Source organism: Acanthochromis polyacanthus, chromosome 14 (genome assembly GCF_021347895.1).
Source record: "Acanthochromis polyacanthus isolate Apoly-LR-REF ecotype Palm Island chromosome 14, KAUST_Apoly_ChrSc, whole genome shotgun sequence".
Classification (NCBI taxonomy): Eukaryota; Metazoa; Chordata; class Actinopteri; family Pomacentridae; genus Acanthochromis; species Acanthochromis polyacanthus.
The window spans coordinates 36,278,138-36,301,993 of record NC_067126.1 but is presented as its reverse complement, the minus strand read 5'-3'; the positions used below and the strand labels follow the sequence as shown (position 1 = coordinate 36,301,993).

General features: G+C 39.9%; 1 protein-coding gene across 3 annotated transcripts in view; it reads left to right on the top strand.

Moving 5' to 3' along the window:
• The window catches only part of znf385b (zinc finger protein 385B), a 76,276-nt gene extending 52,440 nt beyond the window's left edge, over window positions 1-23,836 (top strand). For 2 of the 3 annotated variants that reach the window (XM_022203629.2, XM_051958801.1), the window contains 7 exons: window positions 6,408-6,544; window positions 6,667-6,777; window positions 12,587-12,758; window positions 12,840-13,229; window positions 16,360-16,544; window positions 17,104-17,199; window positions 17,644-23,836. In XM_022203629.2, coding sequence (XP_022059321.2) covers window positions 6,408-6,544; window positions 6,667-6,777; window positions 12,587-12,758; window positions 12,840-13,229; window positions 16,360-16,544; window positions 17,104-17,199; window positions 17,644-17,913 — 1,361 coding nt within the window. In that variant the 3' untranslated portion in view covers window positions 17,914-23,836. The remainder of the gene's footprint in view (window positions 1-6,407; window positions 6,545-6,666; window positions 6,778-12,586; window positions 12,759-12,839; window positions 13,230-16,359; window positions 16,545-17,103; window positions 17,200-17,643) is intronic. The other variant, XM_051958800.1, reaches the window with a different exon arrangement.
• The last annotated feature ends 20 nt before the right edge of the window (window positions 23,837-23,856 follow it).

The window sequence follows — 23,856 nt, the reverse complement described above, 5'->3', positions numbered from 1 at the left end:
AATCAGTGTCTGCAGTGGCTCCTCTCTGCACTCCCAGTCAGTAGAAATAAGTTATCGGCTAGTTACAAACACCAGCCGTGCACCGATTGCGCTCCTCTCCGTAATGGAAAGGTTGTTTGGAACTCAGTCAGCACATTCAGGTTGATACTTCAGAGGCATGCAAGTGATTCGATACCAGCCACACTTCTGAGTAACCACACCCTCTGGAGCTCTGCAGGTTCCAGGAGCTTCGGTCTGCAGCTCCCAGTACAGCAGACCGCCGTGTGAAGTTTTCCTTCTTGTGTCTTTATCATATGAGCCTCGGAGCAGAACTAACTGTGGGTGTGAATGTGTGTGTGAGAGAGAGGTGTGAATGCCATAACTGACCCTGACTGCAGCCAGAGCCATAAATCTGAGCGCTGCGGGGTGAACCGGACCGACCAGCAGGACACTGGACGCTACAAATGAGAAAAGGATTAGACTCAGTTTAAAGGCCGCTTAATCTCAGCAGCTGCTGAGGTCAGCAGAGGACGCCGATCAGGAGAGCAGCTCTGGTCGTCTGAAATGTTTGGATCTGTGAGATGCTCCAATTTTATCTGCCTCTAAGATGGCAGCAATAAAATAAAATAAAACTGAGTAGAATCTCTGTGATTAACCCTGTAAAACACTATGTTTGTTTTCTATATTTTTTTCAGTTTTTTTAAACGCATTTTCTTCTATATTTGGGTTTATATATTATTACCATCATTGTTATTATTATTAATTATATGTTTTAGTTTAATTTTATTTTTTGCTTCTTTTTTCTATATTTGGGTTTAAATATAAATATATATATAGATAGATAGAAAATTTTGAATTTTTTAAAATTTTTTCTGTTTTTTTTCTTTTCTTTTTTTCTGATTTTCTTCTATTTATGGGTTAATATATTATTTTTATTATTAGAATTATCATTATTATAATTTTTTGTTTTATTTTTGCTAGTTTTTTCTATATTTGTTTTATATATGTTTTCTTTTTTGTTGTTTTTTGATGGTTTTCTTCTATATTTGGGTTGATATATTACTTTTATTATTATTTGTTTTATTTTATTATTAATTTGAATTTTTTAGTTTTGTTTTTTTGTTAATTTTTTCTGTATTTGGACTTATATAGAAATATAATTTCTTGTTTAATTTATTTGTTTTTCGGGCAATTTTTTTATCTATATTTGGGTTTTACAGGATTAATGGATTTGATTGTACTGCTCTCAGCCTTTTGTTTCTCTCTGCAGATTCTCAGGCTGCAGACAGAAAAAAAGGATCTTTAAAGAAACTTTCAGCAGAAAGTTGATTTCCAAGGTGCTGCTTTTACCGGATCTTTTTGACGAATCAGCCTGAGATGAAGCTCGTTGGCTCATTACTTTGTCTGGTTTCCGGACTGTTTCCATGTGGATGCAGTAGCAGATATGTGGATCAGTATTTATAGCAGCTTCTTAGAACAGCAACTTACTGTAAGAGAGAAGGGCGACCGTGTGGGTCTGTGTTGTAACCGGACCTCAGAGGACAGAGGGGCAGAATTAAGACGGCTCTGTCACCACACCGTGCATCACACGCTACTAAAAAATGTATCCGATTCATACGGGTCATAAATGAAATGGTGCCGCGCATTGCTTCCACACTAGAGGTTAAATGTGACCATTTTCAGCGTGCCTTTTCAGACCGTAAAATTACCACAGAGCGGAGTAGAATCATTGCCTATTAGAATGTGCTGTTGATGGATGCTGAAACACTGATACTGGAAAAAAAAAAGGTCAGACAGTGATGCTTAAAATACAGGGTTTATAGAGGCTTACAGGGTCCTTTAAGAGGTCACGAATCAGGGGTTCTTGAAGTGGTTTAAGTGATCCTTCAGTAGATTTAAGGGGTCCATGAAGATGTTTTCATGGTCCTTGAGGTGGTTTCACTGGTCCTTCAATGTGGTTCTGAGGTTGTGAGGCGTCCATATGAGTGCTTAAAGGTGTCGCTGAGGTAGTTTCCAGAGTACGAAAGGGATCTCCAGTGATCCTTCTGGATGTTCTAGGCCTTCTTGAGGTGCTTTCAGCGGTTCCGTTGATTTCTGTGCAATTCAAGTCATTTTTAACTGGGTTTAAAATGGTTCCTCGGGTGGTTTGAATGGTGTTTAAAGAGGTTGTGGTGATGGTTCAAGCCAAGTGCCCAGGTTTCTAGAGGGAGCTCCAGTGGTTCTCTTCGATTCTTTAGGTGTTCTTGTGGTGATTTAGCAGGATGTTTTAGGTGTTCTTGTGTTTGGGTTTCAGCTGTTATGGTGTTTGAATGGTCTTTTTGGACAATTTAGCAGATTTTACAGCGTTCAAATGATCACTAAAGATGTTTTGAAGATGTCACTGTGGTTTTGCTGAAATGGCCAGGGCTGGGGTGTCCACTGGTTCTCCTGATTGTTTTAAGTTCTTTTGAGGCAGATTACAGCAGTTTGTTGGTTCGAAATGAACCTTTTGGACATTATAGAGGGTTTTAAGGTGATCTATAGCGTCCTTAGGGTAGCAGGTTCGGCCAAGCACTCACTCTATGACGGGGTATCAGTCACCTTTCAGAAGGTTGTAGCAGTTTTTGTGCAACACTTAACACAGAGGAGATAAACACAACTGGTAAGCAAAATCATAAATTATTTCTGCTCCTCACATAAAGTTAAAAGCATTGTCTAGTCACTGAGAAGATTAACTTATCTGTTTATAGTCTTCTAATTCAATTTGACTTTCCCCAAACTCCTTAAACTGTCACTCACAGATGCCTCGAGGATCAGATAACCTACCCCTCTTTCAAAACCCTGAATACTGTAAAGGACACACTGTACAGTAATGCCGCCAGAGCATTCATCTTAGAAGTCACTGTACAGTAAATGAATGCCCTTTCCTGCTTTATGCTAATGAAATATGATACAAACTGTCAAACTAACAGAAACTAAATACTGCCAATAAAAACTGAGATATAGTAGTTAAATTATTTTTTGCTTCACAGTGGGTGTAATACCTTGCTGGAGTTCAGAGTTTGTCAACGTTATATCTTCAGTATGACAGCGTTTTTGAAGGTAAAAGCTTTTATTTTGGCATCTCCGCTAAGCTGACACTTTACACCATCTTTAAAAATAGACACTAATCTGTATTTACTATCATAAATAATATCCCCAGCTAATAACAGCTGATCCAGACAGCGATCTGAGATGTCGTACGCCCATCTACATGCTTTTGATTACAGCACTGTGTTGTGTCATGTTGTTCAGAACTTAATAATGAGCTGTAGGTATAAATACAGACCCTGACTCACAGCTTTGCAATATGAGGATAAACTCCGAGCAGCAGCACGGCGCACAGCTAATCCACTGCTAGCCTAATGTGACACTTAAACTGTCATGGGCACATGCCAAACAAACATGTCAATCTAGTCTATTCAGAACAACGTGTAAAACGGTCTTAGAAATCCTCATCTGCAAGAGAGAACTGGATTTCAGACCTGTGTTGAAGAGTGTTTGTCTTAAAATTGGTTTGAAGTAATTTCAGATTGGGTAAAGATGGATTTTACTGCATTTACATCGGATTGGGTTATATGTCATTTAGACTGGGTTTGGATCAATTCTGGGCCATTTATATTGGTTTAGGATGGATTGCAGTGCATTTAGAATGGGTTAGGATTTGTTATACGCAATTTTGATGGCCCTAAAATTGGGTTAGGATGAGTCACAGTGCATTTAGATAGGGTTTGGATGGGTTATATGATATTTAGACTGGGCTGGGATGGTTTATATAGCATTTAGAATAGATCAGGATGGGTTATAAAGCATTCAGATTGAGGTTGGATGGGCTATAAGATAATGTAGACTGGGTTCGGATAGGTTATAAGCAATTTAGATTGGTTAGGATTGGTTATAATGCATGTAGATTGTGTTAGGATATGTTAGGATTTGTTGTAAAGCATTTGAATTAGGGGTTAGAGTGGGTTATAAGGCAATTAGATTGGTTTAGGATAGGTTAGAAGTAGTTTAGACTGGGTGAGATGGGTTAGGATGCGTTTAGTTTGGGCTAGTATGGGTTATGGTGCATTTAGATTGGGTTAAAATGGGTTATAAGGCATTCAGATTGGGTGAGGGTTTGCAACAAAGCATTTAGAGGGGGTTAGGATAGGTTATAAATAAATTAGATTGGATTGGGATGCATTACAATGCATTTCAGCTAAGCTAGGATGTGTTATACTGCATTTAGATAGGCTCAAGGTGATTTTAAGACATTTACGTTGGGTTAGGATGAGCATTACGGCAATTAGTTTGAGTTCAGAGTTATCTGGTGTTTACATTAGATTATGGGGTTGTGATATTGTAACTGGCTAGAATGGGTGATGGTGCATTTAGAAAGTGGCTTAAGGTATATTAAAAGTGTTATAGAACAGGTTTCAAATGGCCTAAATTGCATTTAACACTACTTTTTAAAATGGTTTTCACTTAAAATACAATAGTTAGGTAGGGTACATTCAGATAGATCATAATGGGTGCTAAGTCATATGAAATGGTAAGGATGACTTTTGAAGCAGTCATAGTGAGTTTGAATGGGTTATAGTGAATTTAAAAGAAGTTATGAGGAGTTTCCAGTGATCTGGAATTACATATACATATTTAGTATAGAATAGAATGGGTTATAATGGGTCATGGTTCATTTACAGTGGATTGCAGTTAATTATAGTACGTTATTTATATGGGCATGGGGTGAGTTGGAATGGCATTTGGAATAGTTTACATAAGCTGTAGCACAATTAAAATGGGTTATATTTAATTCACAATTGGCTTCAGAGGGTCACAGTTAATTTAGGAGGGATTACAATCAGTTAGCGCCTTACAGTGGGTAGAATGTGAAAATAGGTTACAGCGTGTTTACGCTGGGCAAAGAATGAATTAAAAGGCTTCCACAGTTGGTCTGTGGTGTCTTTAGATTGGGATACAAAAGGTTTACAGATGGACAAAACCAGCAAGACCAAAACTTCTCCTCCTCCTCTTTTTCCACCTCCTCTTCCTCCTCTGTCAGGGCTGATTCAGTCGCCATCAGTGTTTCCACCCACAGCCTCTTGTTATGAAAGGACTCACTGCAGGGCTTCAACCATCAACATACGCAGATAAAAGGAACACACTCCTCTACCTCAGATCTACTCTTGAAAGCTGTGTACGTATGCGTAACGCCTCTTCACATGTAACCACCGGCAGGTAGATTCAGGCTTTAGATTCTTTCCTGCTCACCAGTTGTATAAATACCACAACTATCATGTGCTTTTAAATGTGTACAGTGATGTACGCATAGATTTAGGTTGTTTCATGGCGTCTTGTTTTGTAGTGGTCCTGTATGGCGTGATGTGTACAACAGTTGACGTGATTATCTTGGAGCTCATTTCTCATTCTGGAGTCGATGTACTTTCTGTCTCTTTAAATGGAGATGAGGGAGTTGAGATGTACAGAGCAGCTCCGACTGGCCCTGTGGCAACTGGACACATGGACTCATTACATGATCCCCTCATTGGCTTTCTTTGTCTTCTCTTTCTCTCTCGGTTATTACCTTTCACCGCCTGCAGCAGCAGCAGCTCCATATGTTCTTCATAGCGCTAATGTAAAGCAGATCCGCTGCTCAGGTCTCCAGGTTATAACCCCACAAACATCACAGTTGGATTTCTTCCATTTGTTTGTTGGAAGCTTTGCCAAGAAGTGTCTGTATCTGTCAGTGATATCTTTGTGGAGGTTCAAGCTACTGCACCAGCTTTAGATACGCTTTCTGGTCTGCTAATATTAAACCAAGCCTTGGTCTTCATACCGGTATTTAGCCTAGAACTGAATACCTTCAATATATATGCTGTTGGCTCAGTATTTTGTTGGATTTACATTAATTCTGTGTTTATGAATTAGTTCACAAGCAATATTTATGATAATATTCCCTAAATGTTTGGATAAAAGTGTCTATATGACTAAATAGATGTGATTTCAGGTCCAAATGACTAATAACTGAAATAACTGTTGGCAAAATGGCTGCAGTATCATCATCACTGGCAGTCATATTTCAATATAACACAATATTAGCCTTTACACCTCTTGGTATGAAACTATAAATATGTAAGCTGAAAAAAATAGCATCCTTATTTATATGGTGTGATTACCAGTGGAGCTGTTGGCAAATTTATCTTGGAATAACGTGTTAATGTTCCCATTTTGTAATAATGGAAAGTCTCGCTCATCTTCCTGTTTTCATGGTTGTTAAAGAATGTGAATGCTGAATCCCTCTGCGACTCTGTTCACAACAGAAAACCTGACGCTCAAACCTCCATGTTTTGTTCTGAGTGTGTCCTAGTGTTTGGAAATCAAATATCTGTATTTATCTGTTTTTGATTGTGAATCTGTTGTGTTTCCAGGAGGTGGCTGTGGTGCAGTGGGCGGGGCATTACCAGGACTTATAGGTGCCACCGGTCCCTCAGTGATGATGAAACCCTTCCTGTCATTTCCTGTCGAGACGACGTCTCCGGTTGGACTTTTCCCAAACTTCAACACGGTACATGAGTGTGTGTTGGTGACGGTTTTGTTGTAGTTTTAAGCAGCACAGACCGACTGTCATCAGTATCCGACCTATCCAGAGCAGGCTACTGACCTCTCACCTCTGTGTGTGTCGTGCAGATGGACCCGGTGCAGAAAGCCGTTATCAACCACACTTTTGGTGTCACCATGATACCCAAAAAGAAGCAGGTCATCTCCTGTAACGTCTGCCAGCTGAGGTTCAACTCTGATGTGAGTATGTGTGTTGTTGTTTGCCGATACACCAGTGAGCCACAACATTAAAACCACTAACAGGTGAAGAGGAAAACACTGATTATCTCGTTACCATGGCACCGGTCAAGACGGGGGAGTTATTAGGCAGCAAGAGAACAATCGGTTCTTGATGTGATGGAAGCAGGAAAATGGGCATCGTGCCTGATCTGGTCATGTTTGACTAAAACCAAATGATGATGACTGGGTGAGCGGATCAGAAATTCTTCAGAACAACAGGTCTTATAGGGTGTATCTGGTACGATGTGGTTCGTACTTGCAAAGATGGTCCATTGAGGGACAACCACTAAACCAGCGACGGAGTGATTGTTGCCCAATGGTTCGTTGATGCACATGGGGAGCCACAAACAGCTGAAAACTTAAATGCTGCTATGATAGAAAGGTGTGAATGCTGTGTATGGGCTTGTGTTGCTGTAGAGTGTCCATGCTGACCCCTATCCACTGCTGAATATGTCTACAATGGACTTGTAGATCATGGAGCAATGGAAGAAGGTGGCCTGGTCTAATGAATGAGGTTTTCATCATTTCATGTGGTGATTGGCTGCGTCAACGTCTTTTAACTGGGAAAGAGATGGTAGCCGGATGCACCGTTGGAAGAAAACAAACAGGTGGTAGCTAGGGAAACCGGTCGTGGTGAATTGTTTGTTTGAGATGAAGAATGTTGGATTACAATTGCTTTGGAACAATAAATGCACAAATTATTGAAACACAAGCTATTGTCTCGGGCTCTTTTCATCAGATGCAGTAAAGTTTGTCAACGCGTCAGATATTTAAGTCCTGGTGAAGCACTTCAGGGTCTTCAAGCATTGGCTTAGCCTCTACAAAGAGTTCAAGTTTTTGACTTGACCTCCAGATTCCCCAGATATCAGTCCCATCAAGCATCTGTCTGATGTGCTGGAAAGACATGTCCAATGCATGGAGGTCCCAGCTAAATACTAGGATTTAAATGATCTTCTGCTGACGTCTTGATAACTGACACCACAGGACACCTTCAGAGGTCTCTGGAGTTCAGGACTCAGCCGATATCAGGCGGGTGGTTTTAATGATGTGGCTAATGGTTGCTTATTAATAAGTTAGCATGTTTGCTGAATAACATTAGCACTTTATCCTATGAATTCTAGCTCATTAGCACATCTGGAAGTGAATTCAACACATGTCTCTAAAAATAACACTCAGCTTGCATTATATTAGATAACAGTTTAATTGCATTTGAGCCTTGGGTGTCTTAAAAGAGTCTTGCAAGTTTTAATCCCTAAAACGAGGAAAATTTGCAGCTCTTACTGTCTAAACTTTGGCTGGATGGCAGCTATCACCTCTCACCATCTTGTTCCTACCTCTGGATTCAAATGAAGTTTGACATTCAACTGAAAATGTTTGACTTTCTGAAAAGTTTGTCTTTGTTTGTCTTTGTTTGTCAGAAGCACAAGAGAAAATATCTCATGACGCTTAATGCAGCTGAGATCAGTGATACCTGGCGAGGCGCGTTTGTTAGTTTGTTTTTGATTATTCTGTCAGGTGTCTCCAGAACACGGCAGGCATGAATAATCAGGTGTAACACTTAGCCCTCTACGCTGTAATAACTCAGCACTGTGCAAATGACACTCGGCTCATTCAGGACCGCTGAGAGGCATGGAGTCGCCTCATTAGTGATATGCCAATCAAATGTGACTAATTTATGAGCTGGTAAAAATTATTCATGAGTGAACATGAAAACAGGAATTAACGCTGAGGAGGATGCAGAGGAGGGACGAGTCTAATAAGCTGAGTAAAAGTTGAGTCATGGAGCTCCCAGACAGTCACACGAGGACACCGTTAATCCAGAGGTTTGATACCGTATGCTCACACACTGTTACTCAGGGCCCGGGTGGTGACACCGGACATGAGTAGTGTTTACAGAATGAAGGGAATCTGTTTACCTGGACTGATCATATGCTGCATGAGGAAAGTCCATTTCCATCTAAACACAGAGACTCTCACACTCCTGATGTCCAGACTCCACCTGCTATGTGACCTATACAGATGTGGATGCAGGTGTTAATGCATGTACAGGAAGTCCTCAGTTTACGACGTCCTCAACTTACAGCGTTTTGTCAATGCGTCTTAACTGGTTGATTGATTGGTTGCATTGTTTAGAAATGATAACAAAATAAGTTGTTTAATAAATTAGGGTAGACTACCACCACATTACAAACAGGGTGCAAACTGCAACAAAAACAGAAAAAAACCCCAACATAAATACATGTAAATAAATCCTTTTAACTTCACCAGGAAGTCCAAAAATGAAGTTAATCACTTGCGACATTACCTCTGTGGCGTTTACAAAGTAGAGAGTCATGCGTCCAGATAAGCATGTACATGTGTCAAGCTAAACACCGAAATAGCGGACTAGAAGTGACAACTGTCTCCAGAAAACTTAAAAAAAGGCTCTTTCAAAATAAAAGTACATTGATAATTCAGCCATCAGAGCAACACACCATGGAAGTGAAATTAGATTTAAGAAAACGCTCGGAACAGAAACACTGACGAACATCAGCATTATTAGATCAAGTTGTAAAAACAGAGCAACATATTCTGTTATCTTCTTATAAAATTATTCATTCATGCATGAAAGTCATTGCTATTCATGACTTTTATAATGAACTGATGCTCGTAACGACTTTGTTTACCATTTTGCCAGAGTTCCGACTTACATCAATCTGTACGAACGGAATGCTGACATAAGTCGAAGACCCTCTGTAGATGATTTCACTGCGATCCTTCAGACCACATCTGGAAGTTAGACTGACATTCATGGTCTGCAAAGCATGAATCTTAATAGCTTTGGTCATTTTTTCATTTGGCGTCATCATCAGGTCAGTTTTAGTTTGTCCAATGCTTCGGTTTATGGTTTAATATTTGTGTAAGTATTGCCTTTCCCATCAATCTCAGCTGTATTTTGGTGGTCATCTTGTCCTTTAGCACCATTATCAGGTCATCATTTGTCCGATGTTTTGGTCTGTGGCTTAATATTTGAAGAAATATTGATTTTTCCCATCAGCCTCAGCTATATTTTGTCCATTTGCAAATGTTAAAATGCTACTGGGCTAAATTACCGTTCTTAATCCTGGGCAGTTTCTCAGCAGTTGTGTGCTCCTGTCACATTTTTACTCACCGTTGGCTCATTTTTCACTCCAATATAAAGTCCTGCACCTCTGTGGAAGCAACACGGAGAGAAAAGAAATAAAAAATGTCCTCTGTTCAGTCTTAGATAGTTATAATGAATCACAAAAAGTCAAAACAAAAGTTGCATTTCCTTGATTATTTATTTACAAAAATTGGGGGGGGGAAAGGGATTTACACATACAACATTTGTGCCCACAGCTTTTAGCAATACTGAGAGGAAATATAGGTGGCTCTACATGCTATCCCTGTTTTACTTTCAAGTCGTTTCTCGCGTGACTCTCACTGCACATCACTTTTAGAGAGATGTTTCACTGTGCTAAATCTATCATCAAACAGCTTGCTCCTCTGTAAGCTGTTTTTGAGCCATGCTGCTTTTACATTATGGCTCAAATATGTTTTATTTTCCTCTCAATCTCTCATTTGTTCCTACATTTGTCTGTTATGTGAAAACACAGCCTGCAATTCATCTGAAAAGGTGCAGAATTCTGTTGGTAACAGCTCAATCAGCCGTGGCTTCTTAGTTGTACCACCAAGTGCAAAAGTTTTCCAGAGTTGATCTTAGATTTGGGTCATTTTTCTAACAGAACATGTCCCTCATGATTTGTTAAATTACATTTGTTAGTTTTTCTGTTTTCTGTTTCTGTTGCCCTGATGCATGGTGTGATTTTGGTGATTTTAAAGATAACAAACTAAACTTGCTGGCAGGTATCGGGGTTCAGAGGATTATAAGTTAGTCGGCCCGGTAAATAATACTCGCTTAACATCAGCATGCTGCCTTACTGATTCAGCTCGTATCTCTGCCATGTCTCAGTGCAGGCATAATATGATCCAGGAGTCTGTGTAACAAAATAATGTGTTTAAAGGTTTGTCAGACACCAAAACGCTGCACAAATAGACACAGACAGGATTATATAACTCTGGCAAGCTTTCCAGACTATTTTATCCCAACAGAAACAGTAAAACCATGACGTTCACATGACAGAGTTACCTGTCAGACTGGTGCTTGGATGCGTCTGATTGGCTGGATGATGTTGCTCGACATCAAAAACTGAACCTGGTTAAACTTTTTGCTCTGTGTTGTTGTGCCAGAGGCCCCCGCTGCACAGATGGACCGGCTCCATTCAAATAAATGAGAGGGCTGCATTTTTTTTCATGCATGGCCAGACTGAGCGTGGCCCTGAGTCCACCTCATGTGTGTTTAACAGAATAGATCCTCTCCTGTTTTAATCAGCCCAGCTGTCCACACAGGTGGAGGAGCAGCTCGTGTTTAACGCGTAATGTATGCCTGTAAATGCAACCTGAAGCTCATTTTTATCCATCTATTTCCCTTTTTTTCTTTTACATATGTAATTACAGCAATTGTGCTCTGAGGGTTTACAAAACACAGGTGACACAGAATACTGCACCTGAACGCCCCCAGAGATGCTGTGTGGATTACTTAGATTTCTTACAAATATACAAAAACGTCTATCTGTCTGTCTGTCTGTCTATATTAATTATTCCGTTGTATGTACACTATTAGTAACACTTCTAAAACTTTGCTTAACTTTGTCTGATTCAACTTTGTGGATACTTGAAGGGGATCTCCAGTGATTTACATATCAAAGTGTGATTGCAGGTGTTGGGGAGTACAGCTGCATATGTAATAAAAAAAAGTTCTGTGAAGTCTTTTGGGGATCCAGAGGAAACTACTTGACGTCTGATAAATCATAACTTGAGTCGGTGTTGATTGGATCTGCAGACGTGGATTTAAAAAGAAGTGCAGATGCAATTCTGAAGCAGCGGTGTAACGTTTCCTGACAGTAAATCCCATGCAGCTTTGTAGAAGGACATCTGAAGGAACCCTCGATAACCTCATTTCCACTAGAGATGCAACACATAGTCAGTTAGTCGTGTTTTGTCTGAACCAAAGATTTTTTAATGTGAATATTTTCTGGTTTCTTTCCTCTTCTGTGACTGCAAACTGAAGATCTCGAGGTTATGAACAAAAAACATGTCTTCTTGCACTTTGATCGACTTTTTTCACCAGTTTCTAACATTCTGTAGACCAGACAACTGATCAAATAGGAGGATTTTATCAACACGAAAAATGGTATTAGTAGTACAAGGTCAGCCACCAGGGGTGACTGTGAAGTAAAGTTTAGAAAGTCCTCCTTTGCTTTATCTATTGAAGGTTGCACAAACTAGAATACTTTACCTCTGGCTGTCAGAGAAAGCTCCACCTTTGTCAGTTTTAAGAGACGGGGTTAGGGTTAGATTTGATTAGCAACCAAATGTGTGAACATGGAGGAATTCAGGCACTTTAAAAACCATCTTTTTAACTATATGCACTTTAGAGTAGGTTTAACTCAGCTAATATTCATTTATTGTTGTCTTTGTTTTGCTATATTGTATTTTATACATCTCTATCCCTGTATGTTTTTCTTTTATGTGTGCGACATCAGATGGAAATTAGCCTCGTGCTAAATCTGGTGTATTTACTGCAACCTTGTGTAAACTATTATGAGCTTGTATGTTCATTAGTATGCACTGTCCCGTCCATATAAATCAAGAAATAAACAAAACAGAAACAGAGAAACTAAACTCTTCATCTCTGTCTCTTTTCCAGTCTCAGGCCGAGGCTCATTACAGAGGCAGTCGCCACGCGAAGAAGCTCAAGTCTCAGGAGAACAAGGCTAAGACCAAGCTGCCAATCACTGCAGAGACCAATGGGAGCGGCTGTAGCCCCGCTGGCTCCGCCCCCCCAGCCTCGGCCAACAGCAGCATCAATCAGCACACAGGTAGAGTTCACCTCCTGACTCCTCTGATCTGTTACCGCTGCTCTTCTCACCCTGACGTCGTTTTATTTCCTCCTCCTCCAGAACTCCTCTCCAGCCTCACCGACTCCCCCTCTCCCCTCAAACCCTTCCTCCTCCCCTCCACCTCCCCTCTGTCCTCCTCCTCCTCCTCCTCCTCCTCCTCCAGCAGAGCCGGCAGCGAGCCTCCTCCCTCCAGCCCTCCCTCGGCCCTCCCAGCTCCGGGCCTTTCCTCCTCCTCTTCCTCCTCTTCCTCGTCTTCCAAATCCTCTCCTCCTCCTGCTCCTCCAGCTCCCGTCACCTCCTCCTCTTCCTCCCCTGCTCCTCCTCCTCCCCCCTCCCAGGATGCGCCTCCCTCAGCGGAGTCAGAGGAGGAGAAGGCAAAGAAGCTGCTGTACTGCTCTCTGTGCAAAGTGGCCGTCAACTCTCTGTCCCAGCTGGAGGCTCATAACGCAGGTGAGGAGGAAAAAGATGATGAGTAGAAAACTTTTGCACTTTTAGTTTCGAGGAAGAGGAGCCGTTATCTTTAAAGCGGCTGATTTAAGTTAAAAAAGTATATAATCTGCTTTGATTTGTCGCCTCAGTAATAATTTCTATCTGATGGTTTTTCCAAGTTCTCCTCCCACAGAGAGGAACTCGGAATCTATGAATATGGAAATGTGATCTCTCCTAGCACACTTAAAAGTCCATTTTTAGCAAAAGCACACAGCAGTTTCCTCTCTGTTTTAACTGCACCGAGCACAGAGGAGATGAAGCTCGTACATCACTCTGTCTGCAGGGCGACACAAACCAACAAGTGCATTTGTGAGGATGAGAAAGACAAAGCAGGAGTTAAAAGAATAGATTTGATTCAGCTCTGACAATAAGGACATTCCTTTGTTAGCTCAGCGTGCTGCGACAGGAGTGTGGAACTCTAAACTCACTGCTTAATGTGAAATTTTAGCATTTTCACAAAAGAGCTGTGGCCGTGTGAGCGATGAGCATCAGGGTTTGTGTTGAGGCAGACAAAGAGGAGAAAGCCTGAATAAAAGCAGCTAGAAGGTGTATAATAAAAACCTCTAAGAAAAAAAAAGGGGGAGTGTTTGTATGAAAGATGCACAGACACTCTCAGGTTGTGTGTAAAGAATGCGTTATTAGGATAACCCCATACGATGAATACAAATGGCTGCCCAGGTGTCACAGTCTATTCAGTTCTCCTGCTCAGTATTTATGGAAATGTAAACACAGAAAGTTTACATCTCTTCTGTCTTCATACACGACTTGAATTCATGTTTCCAGACAATGACCATGAATGGAAAAGTGAAAAAGCTCATATTCAACATTGTGAAAAAGCAGAGACAAAAAACAACCAAAACGAGACACAAAGTGGCAAAAACGAGACCGAGAATGAGACAAAATATTGCAAAAATGACACATAAGACGACTAAAGCGAGAAACAAAATGACAAAAAAATCAGACACGTTATACGAAACAAAACAAAAAAGACAAAACAAAATGACAAAAAAAGTTACAAAGCGACAAGGAAAGACACAAAACAACAAAAACAAGACAAAAAAATTACACAATTCCACATAGCCTCCTTAACAGTGTTCACTTTTGACAGTTTGGTCAATATTTGCACTATTTCTGTTGCTGAAATAGGAAATGCTCTTTTAAGATGCATTTTACATTCAATTTTTTGGGACAAAGTTACTTTTTAATGTTGAATTTGATCTTTTTAACTTTTCCTTTTACGGTTATTGTCTGGAAACATTAATTCAAGTGGTTGTGTCGGAAGACAGAAGAGATGTAGACTTTCTGTTAATATTTCCATAAATACTGAGCAAGAGAACTGAGCAGATTGTGACACCTGAGCAGTTTACAGTCCTGTACACATGAGGCATTAATATGAGATGAGTGGAAAAGGGAGTATTTGTATGAAAAACACAGATCCTGTTTCTATAGACTAAAGGAAGGAAGCTTAGTGTCCCTTAATGCTCCTGAGCAGCTCTGTGGTCCCCCTGCTGGAGCCCTGTGGTACTACATCTACTGTAAAGCCCAAATATTGAACTCATGCAGAAAAAACACTTTTATGATCCTATTAAATGTTATTATTATTGGTTTTCTCTGCTTATAGACAGACAATGGACATCCAGTTGTGATGTTTCTCTCTGTGAGACACTCAGACTTTTTATAACAGGGTGTCAAACATGCGGCCCGCGGACCAAAACCGGTCCTCCAGACGGTCCAATCCGGTCCTCAAGTTGTAAAAATTCCAGAGAAGACATTAACTGCAGATTCTAAATTGGTAAAAATATAAATTTAAAATAATTTCTAGACCATGACAAGCTGTTTTGTTCCTGAAGTAAAATACTAGATTGTTCTTTGTTCGTTTGTTGTTTCTGTGTCTCATTTTTGTCATATTTTGTCTTGTTTTTGTTGAGTTTTTTTACTCATTTGTGTTATTTGTGTAACCTTTTTTCTTGTTTTTGTCATTTTGTGTCATTTTTTGTCACTTTGTAACTATTTTGTCAATCTTTTTGTCTGTTTTTTGTTTTCTTTCATGTCACTTGTCTCTTAGTTGTTTTGTGTCTCATTTTTTAATATTTAATTTTTTTTTTTTGGTCTTTTGGTGCCTGATTTGTCGTTTCTCATTTTTGTCATCTTGTGGGTCATTTTTTAAAATATTTTGTCTAATTTTTAGGCTCGTTTTTTTTTCATTTTATGTCTCATTTTTGTCATATTTTTTTTGTCTTGTTTTTGTTGATTTTTTTGTCTCCTCTGTGTCATTTTTTTGTCACTTGTAACTTTTTTGTCAAATTCTGTGTCTGTTTTGTTTTGTTTCGTGTCGTTTATCTCATTTTTTTTGTCATTTTGTTTTTGGCTTTTGTTGTTTTTGTCTCAGTTTTGTGATATTTTGTCTTATTTTTGTTGGTTTTTTTGTATTATTTTGTCTGACTTTTGTCATTTTGATCATAAAAAATAAAATCCTATATGGTTCAGTTCCAGATGACTAAATGCTGTGTTCCTTTTTAGACACTCTGTGATCTGGAAGTTGTGTTGTGGAAATGATCAACTGAGGCTGGATGTTGTTGAAATTGAATTTATTTTTCTTCATAAATTTCAGTTTGTTCATGATGTTTTGTAAAAACAATTCCTTAAATGTGGACATTTTCAGAATGTACTTTTTTGCAGTAAAACAAAGGAAACATTAGGAGTTATTGTTATTTTCAGGTTATTATGCTGTGATTTTATTGGTCCGGTCCACTTGAGATCAAATTGGGCTGAATATGAAACCTGAACTAAAATATGTTCGACATCCCTGTTTTTCTATAATCAAAAATCTGGCTGCTTTCTGGTGAAAGGTTTTGTAAACTGGGGAGACAAACAATAATCAGATGCAAACATCGTGAAAATGCTAGTGTGAGTCTTTGAATGCAGCAGCAGAGAGAACTGTCAGCAGTTTCTTCTCTTTGTTCTGCCACAGGATGGTGATTATTTATCCTGCAGAGAGCTTCCAGTCTCTGCAGGTTGAACTGAAGGAAAACAATCGATCTAAAAACGCAAAAGCAGCTCATGTTTCATCCCGATGTTCGTCTCCTTCCAGGTTCGAAGCACAAAACGATGCTGGAGGCTCGCAGCGGCGCCGGGCCCATCAAAGCGTATCCTCGACCCGGAGCCAAGCTGAAGAGCGGCAGCAGCTCGGCTCTGAAGGGCTCCGGATTGCAGAACAAAACTTTCCACTGCCAGATCTGCGACGTCCACGTCAACTCAGAGATCCAGCTCAAACAGGTGGAAGATTTATGGAGCAAATTTCGTTGGATTTTTTTGTGAATGTTCTTAAGAAACATGTTTTAACGTTTCTTTTTTGCACCAAAAAATGTGCAAAGACTTCCCAAAAGTGTTGAAAATGTGGACATGTGTGTATTTTGCTGTGAGTTCTTTTATTTTTTTCCACATTTTCAAACTGTAAAATGGGTCGATTTGACTACAGGGTTTAACACTAGAACTGTTTGATGTTTCCTGAGCTTAGTGCATAAATGAAGTCTGTTTGTTTCCGATGCTTCATGGGTAAAAGTCATATTTAAGTCCAGTATTGATAAACAACTCTGAGTGAGGTTTACAGGAATGTTATGGTAAAGCAAAAAAAAAAAGTCAGTTATATAAAGGATTTTGGTATTTTTCCATCCATTTTTAATCGATTCCAGCTTCAGATTTCTGGCATTGTTGGTGTGAATCTCCTGTCTGAAGGAATAATCTCTGTAAATGTTCTTATTAACAGTTGTGTCAGAATGTCTCCTGCAAGTTTATTTGTTGCGATGCGTGACGGTGCTTGTTGTTGTCGTTGCAGCACATCTCCAGCAGGAGGCACAAGGACCGAGTGGCTGGAAAACCCAGCAAACCCAAATACAGTCCTTACAACAAGCAGCAGCGCAGCTCACTCACTGTAAGGCTCGCTCTACCACTCTCTCTCTCTCTCCCATTTAAAGCCCATTTATCCACCAAAACTCAATAAATACTAATGTCTCTTTATTAAAACGTAGAAGATAAAACTTTATTATACCAAGAACAAAGTTACAGAACAAGAGAGTGAATGTAGGAGTCAGTAGAGAAGGAGGAATGTGCAAAAACAAGATATTAGGGAAAAATACAAACTGACTGATTGGTGAGTCAGTAAAGTAAAATTACACAGGATGATGAAATATTTTAAATGAAATTCAAATGGAATATTATTTGTATATTAATGATTGTTTCATTTGTACATTTATTTGCTTTTGTCTACATTCTGTCCTGTTTTCATCTCTCCTCTCTTTGTTTCCTTATTTTCTCTCCTCTTCTCTCCTCTCCTTGTTTCCTCTCCTATCCTTATCTCCTCTCCTCGTCTCCTCAGAAGGAGTTGGTGAAGCCCTCCCTCTCCCCCTCCTTCCTCTCCACTCCCTTTGCTCCTCCCCCCTCCTCCCTCACCTCCTCCATCTCGCTCCCTCCCGTCTCCCTCTCCTCCTCCCCCCTCCTCACCCCCACCTCCTCCCCCCTCACCCCCACCATCTCCCTCCATCCTCGCCCTCCGGCCTCCTCCTCCCTCTTCACCGCCTCCTTCCTGCGTCCGGCTCCTGGACCAATCAGAGCGAGCCAAGGGTCCATCCTCTTCACGCCGTACTGACGGCGGCGGCGGCGGCATTGGGGAGTCGAACCCGTGACCTCTGACCTCTGACCGGCTGTTTGTTGGAGTTCCAGGTGAAGGAGAGACATCCGGACTGCAGGCTTTCAAACCTGCAACCTCCTCATCGGACTGAGGCTTCACAGAGAGGAGAGGAAGCTGCTCCTCCTCCTGTCTGGATCAGATGTTTTTAAGGCGATGGCTGTGGAGTTTAAATGAACCGGAACAGAACCAGAAAAACAGGAAAACTAGGAATTCTTTTATGCAGACATGGGATTAAAAAAAACTCACAGCGTTGTTCGACATCGTCTAGAAAGCAATACGTGTTCGGATAGTTAAAAAAAGTGCAGCTCATTTGTTGTCTGATGTCATTATGATGCTCCAGAAACAGGAAGTCCAAGAAGGATTCAAACTTTTCAGCAAAAACAACTCCGAAACATCTCTGGCGAACCTCAGTTTGTGGCAGCCTGGATGAGCTACGAATGAAACCGGGTTTTTCTTTCAACATATTCTGTTATGATTGAGACGACAAGAAGCAGAATCTAAAACCAAAACCCAGACAGAAATGAACACGGTGAATGTTCCTACAGGGCGTCCTCGGCTTAAGTCGGAGCTCCGTTCCTACGGTGTGACGTAAGTCGATTTTCGCTGTAAGTCGGAACTGCGGTGAAAACATAAACAAAATGTGCAAAGCTCGCTAGATTTGTCGCTTGTCACTTTTGACAAAAAAAGTCACCAGGAGGATTTGGAAAGTCACCAGATTTAGCGAGAAAGTTGCCAAGTTGGCAACACTGGATCCACTCGTTAACTAGTTCCACTGAAGAAATTCTGACGTAACGATGAAACGACGTACATTAAACCGAGGACCGCCCATATCCAGTTCCGACGTGATGGCAAAACGCCGTAAGTCAAGGACGTCGTACGCCGAGGACCTCCTGTACTGATCGTTTTCATGCTGAGGATAGAAGAAGGTGAACCAGAAGGTCTGGACCCAGGTCTGTTCCTCAGCGTTTGGACGAGGCTGGAGGTCGACGTCTCTGCACTGATGTTTCTCACTTAGATTATTTTTGAACTGGGGAAAGAAGGATTAAATTCCAAGGCAGGCGGTATTTTTGGGGCTGGACCGAATAGCAGTTTCTGGGCTCCGGATATTCGCCTCAATTAATGACAAATATCAGAATTTTCAGTTCGGCTCGGAACATCTGACGGGCGGGGGGCGATGAGAAGAATATTAGGATCGATGCATATCATAATGTCCGACGTCGGGTGAATTGACGAGACGAATGCCAATCACACGACATCGTCCGACGTGGGGGGGTGGAATCCGAATATTCAGATCTAAAAATAAATATTCGGATACCAACGTCACGACCGGATATTCGGATATTTGGGTCCAGTCCTAATAATTTCCCATAAAAGTTAGCCCATTTCTAAAAAAACTTTCCTCTTCCTGTTCCTACTGAAGGTTTAAACCTGTAAAATAAAGGCTTACAAATGCATAGTTTCATTTTAGCCCTTTAATCTGCAGGTGATTTTTAAATTACATCCAGACGTTGTCAGCAGCAGCTCCAGACTGTCAGCTGAACTCCCTCTGGATGAGAAAAACTAAACTTCCGCCGAATCAAAGCACTAAGTTTAAAAGCAAATAACGGCCTTTGAGAGATCAAATCATGAGAACAGGGATGTTTTTACCAAATGTGACTCAAATAGGAGGAAATGTTGCATTTACTGTCGGACTGTTTTCAGTTTGACCTCCAAATAAACCGGTCAGATAATCCAGATAAACACTTGGCCTGTTGTCAATCTGTCTGATGGTCTGAGTCACCACTGCTGTTTTTTTTTTTTTTTGACCACTCTGAGCTTCTTAACGCTTTTCACTGATCTCACCTCACTGAGTACAATTTTTATATTACTAATACAAATTTTGGTACAAAACTATTAAAATAAAACCAATAATTGCAGGAAAAGGCCGAGTCATAACTCTGAAACACTTCACCTGCTATGAAATACCCTTCGTAAGAGTTTATTAATCCAAATAAAACCCATTTTTATTTGTAAAAAAACAGAAATCCTCTCTTTATAATAATTTCTTTTTTCTGTTATATCTCCATGTTGTTCTCTAAACTGACCCCCAATGTCATTTTAATGATAAAATATTCGTTTTTTTGCCGTTAAACAGCTCGATTTGAATATATTTTAGCTGAAAAAACACCAAATTTAGCTTTAAAAACCTTAAAGGGTGTAATATATGCTCTTTTGGCAGCATGTAAAACCAAAATATTCCAGATCATGACCACTTCATCGATGCTAGCTGCAGCCCAAGCCGGTTAGATCAATCCAGAGTTATTGTTCAATGGATTAATTAATAGATTAACTTTCTCTCAGTTTTGGAAAAAACCTAAAACAAACATTAACAGAAAGTCGTCCTTTTATCTGATGTCATCTCTGATGTCTCCGCTGCCTCGTTCTGGACCCTGGACTGGACTAGACTACTTCCTGGTTTTACAGTGAAAAAAGCTTTCAGTCCTGAACTCTGTCATTTCTTTCCACCTTCCTGCTGGAACTGAACCTCCTGGAGTCTGAAGCATCCGAGCAAAAACTGGAACAAATCACTGGAACTTCTCACAACCTGTTCTCCTCCAATAATCCTCCACTTTCCATGAGCAAAGCTGAATATTAACTATTAATATTATTATTTCTTTGTTTTTTTTTGTGCTCTAATAATTTATTTTACATTGTTTGTTGTAAATATTTGCCCAAAAGCTTTTCCTCGCTTTCGAACAACCGCTTGAAACAAGAGTTTTGTTGTTTTCTAAAGTCAAAGGTCCACTTCTTAGCTTCATTATGAGGTTTCAGCTGCATCTCAGAGGCTTTCTGGATGGATGGAGATGCTATGAGGTGCTCTGCAGCTCACCTCTGCTGCTCCCTGCTCTGTTTGTGCTGTATTGTTTAATTATGACAGGAGCTTATTAGTGTGCTGCTGCAGAGTAAATCCACTAACTATCACATCAACTGTGAATATTCAGTCCTCAGCCAGACATTAGAAGAAATCAGTCACCTTTAAAAGGTTCAAATGTGGCATTTTTATGGAGAAAACTGATGCCGCTCCGTTAATATGTGAAACATGAGAGGGCTGATGAGACAAAATATCATCTTTTAAGTTGCTCTAAATGTCGAATTTGTTCTTTTCCAGCTTTTACGGGATGTAACAGTCATTGCATTTTTGAGAAACCCTGACATTAACCACAGGCAGCACTAAGTTTCTGCATAACAATGGCCTGAAAAGACGACAGATAACAGGAAAAGAGTAAAAAGAGCATTTGACGGTGTTCCCTTTTGAAATATTTTAACATTTTGTCTGTTTTGGCAGGAAGGTTTAAACTGGAAGAACAAAATTCAAATGCAGTTTTCAGCCAAAACTGACCTTTAATGCAGTCATAATTACCACAACTAGCAATTCTGTGATGCCAGTAAAGTTGTTTCAATGAGTAAAGGTGGAGTTTTTAAGATTTCTACAGTAAAGTTTCTGAACAGGACTGGATAAATAGTTTCACACGTATACTGTTCTAATGTCGTCATATTATTTTGTCAGGGCGTTTTTTTCTGATTCATGACGCCATAAATGTTCTGCTGGTTTTCAGATTGATGCACTGGGAAACTTAGCTGACCTGAAAGCATCTGATTAGTTCCTACATCAGAGCCAGATTGCCATTATTCCTCCGTGTGAGGGTTTGGTGATGAAGCCTCAGCCAGCTCTGTGGTTTAGAAATGTGATGAGAAAAAGCTGCTCAGTGGACTTTTGAGCTGATGTTGTGACACTTTGAGTCACAAATGAACTTCAGTATGTTGCTTCTTCATATCAGGGCTGTAATGAACACTGAAGACTTCAGGTGGCGCTAGCACTTTTACACTTCAAGTGGTTGTTCGAAGTCGTGAAGAGCTTCAGAGAACCGCTAGAAACCACAGAAAGTTAAAGGAGCTCAGTAATTAAGAGTTAACTGAGGAGGCGGAGCAACAAGGCTTCAAATCTGATTGGCTGGATTGATTAACAAGGTTGGCTTTTTTTGCACTATAGCACGATAAATTTAGTTATAATATTGTTGAGAATGGATGAATTATGGAAAATTTCCAGTTTCATTAAGTTTTCCTTCAGGTTTGGGTTGAAAGATGGTAAGATTCTTTCATTGAACAATGGAAAAATTTGCTCTCTTTGTTGAGAAAAACTTCTCCTTTGTTTTACTGTTTTTATGACAAATCTAATATCTGGCCAAGAGACAATGTTGGAAAATTTACCATTTGGCGACCAGTAGCACATTTACAGTCATTAAAAGTGTAAATGAAGCTGCACAAAGCAAAACAAAGCTTCCTTATAAACGACTTAGTTGCTGTTGTCTATGAAATGTTTGGTGACAGCTTCAAAAGTGGAGCAGAAATACTCCAAATATGATGAGAAATGCTACAATTATGAGCAGAAATACTAACATGAGCAGAAATTCTACAAATATGAGCAGAAATGCTAACAACATGAGCAGAAACACTGCGAATATGATAAAAAATACTAGAAATATGAGCAGAAATACTCTGAATATGAGCAGACATACTCAGAATATGATCAAATACTACAAATATGAGCAGAAATATTATGAATATGAGCAGAAATACTACAAATATCAGCAGAAATACCACAAATATCAGCAGAAATACTATATGAGCAGAAATACTTCAAATATGACCAGAAATGCTACGAATATGAACTTGCCCAAAAAAATCCTCTTTTCCTGTTCACAATACTACGAATATGAGCAGAAATGCTCTGAATATGAGCAGAAATACTCCAAATATGATCAGAAATACTTTGAATATGATCAGAAATGCTCCATAAACCTCTCAGCTGTAATGAAACAGGTGATTTTCTGTGGTTTCCAGTGGTCTGTATTTTCTCGTCAGTCTTCCTGCCTCCTCCTGAATAACTTGAAGCATCTTCTGTCTTCCAGTAAAGAAAAAACAGGTTAAAGGACGTTGTGTGTGTGTGTGTGTGTGTGTGTTTATCTATGCAGTATTTGTTCTCACGGAGCACTAACTCCTTCATCAACATGTCAAAGTGTCAAATCCGTGTCGATGATGCCGGTTAACCTGCACTGAGGCTCTCTGAAAAAAACAAACGAAGCTTTCTGCCGTGAACTTCCTCCTCTGTCCGATGATGTCATCGTGATGCAATAATGTACAGCTGCTGCTTTTCTATTTGCTCCGCTTCCTTATCTGCATTACTGAAGCCACACTGGAATGAACCAAACAGGGATGCGCTGTTTGAAATGAGATTGTTTGTTTGTTTGTTTGTGTGTGTGTGACTGAAATGACCGTCAACCATCTGATTTAATAACTTTGCTTCCAAAATAAAAGCTTGTTTTCCTTTTACCTGAATGCCATGCAAACAGTGGAATAATTTAAGTGTTTAAAGGAGCAAACTACTGCACACAGGGCTTCTCTCTGAAAGATGCAGAGCTGTTTCTGTTTTTTAACACACCTATACACGACCCACAGTTTGGTTTAGTGTTTAAAAGAGATATTTGTGAGTTTTATCTTCAATTCCACTAATCATCTCCAGTCAAGTCTTGAATGAAACGATTTGAATCAGATCATCAAAAAGAGAGAAACAACAGTTCTCGTCGGATATTTCTGCTCTGAACAGTCAGTCTTCCTCAGACGTGTTAAAAAGCAGCAGCTCCTGCCTCAGAGAGCCTCCATCAGCTTCTTTCTGTACAGTATTTATTCTCTCAGCTTGTTTTATATGAGGATGATGATGATGATGATGCAGATATGCAAATGCAAACTCATCAGGTTGAAATTATGTAACATTTCTCTTCTTATTGTTTTATTTCTGTAATTTTGTTTTGTTTGTTTTCATTAAAAACTGCTGTACGTCCTACTAGACTCTGTTTTTAAATT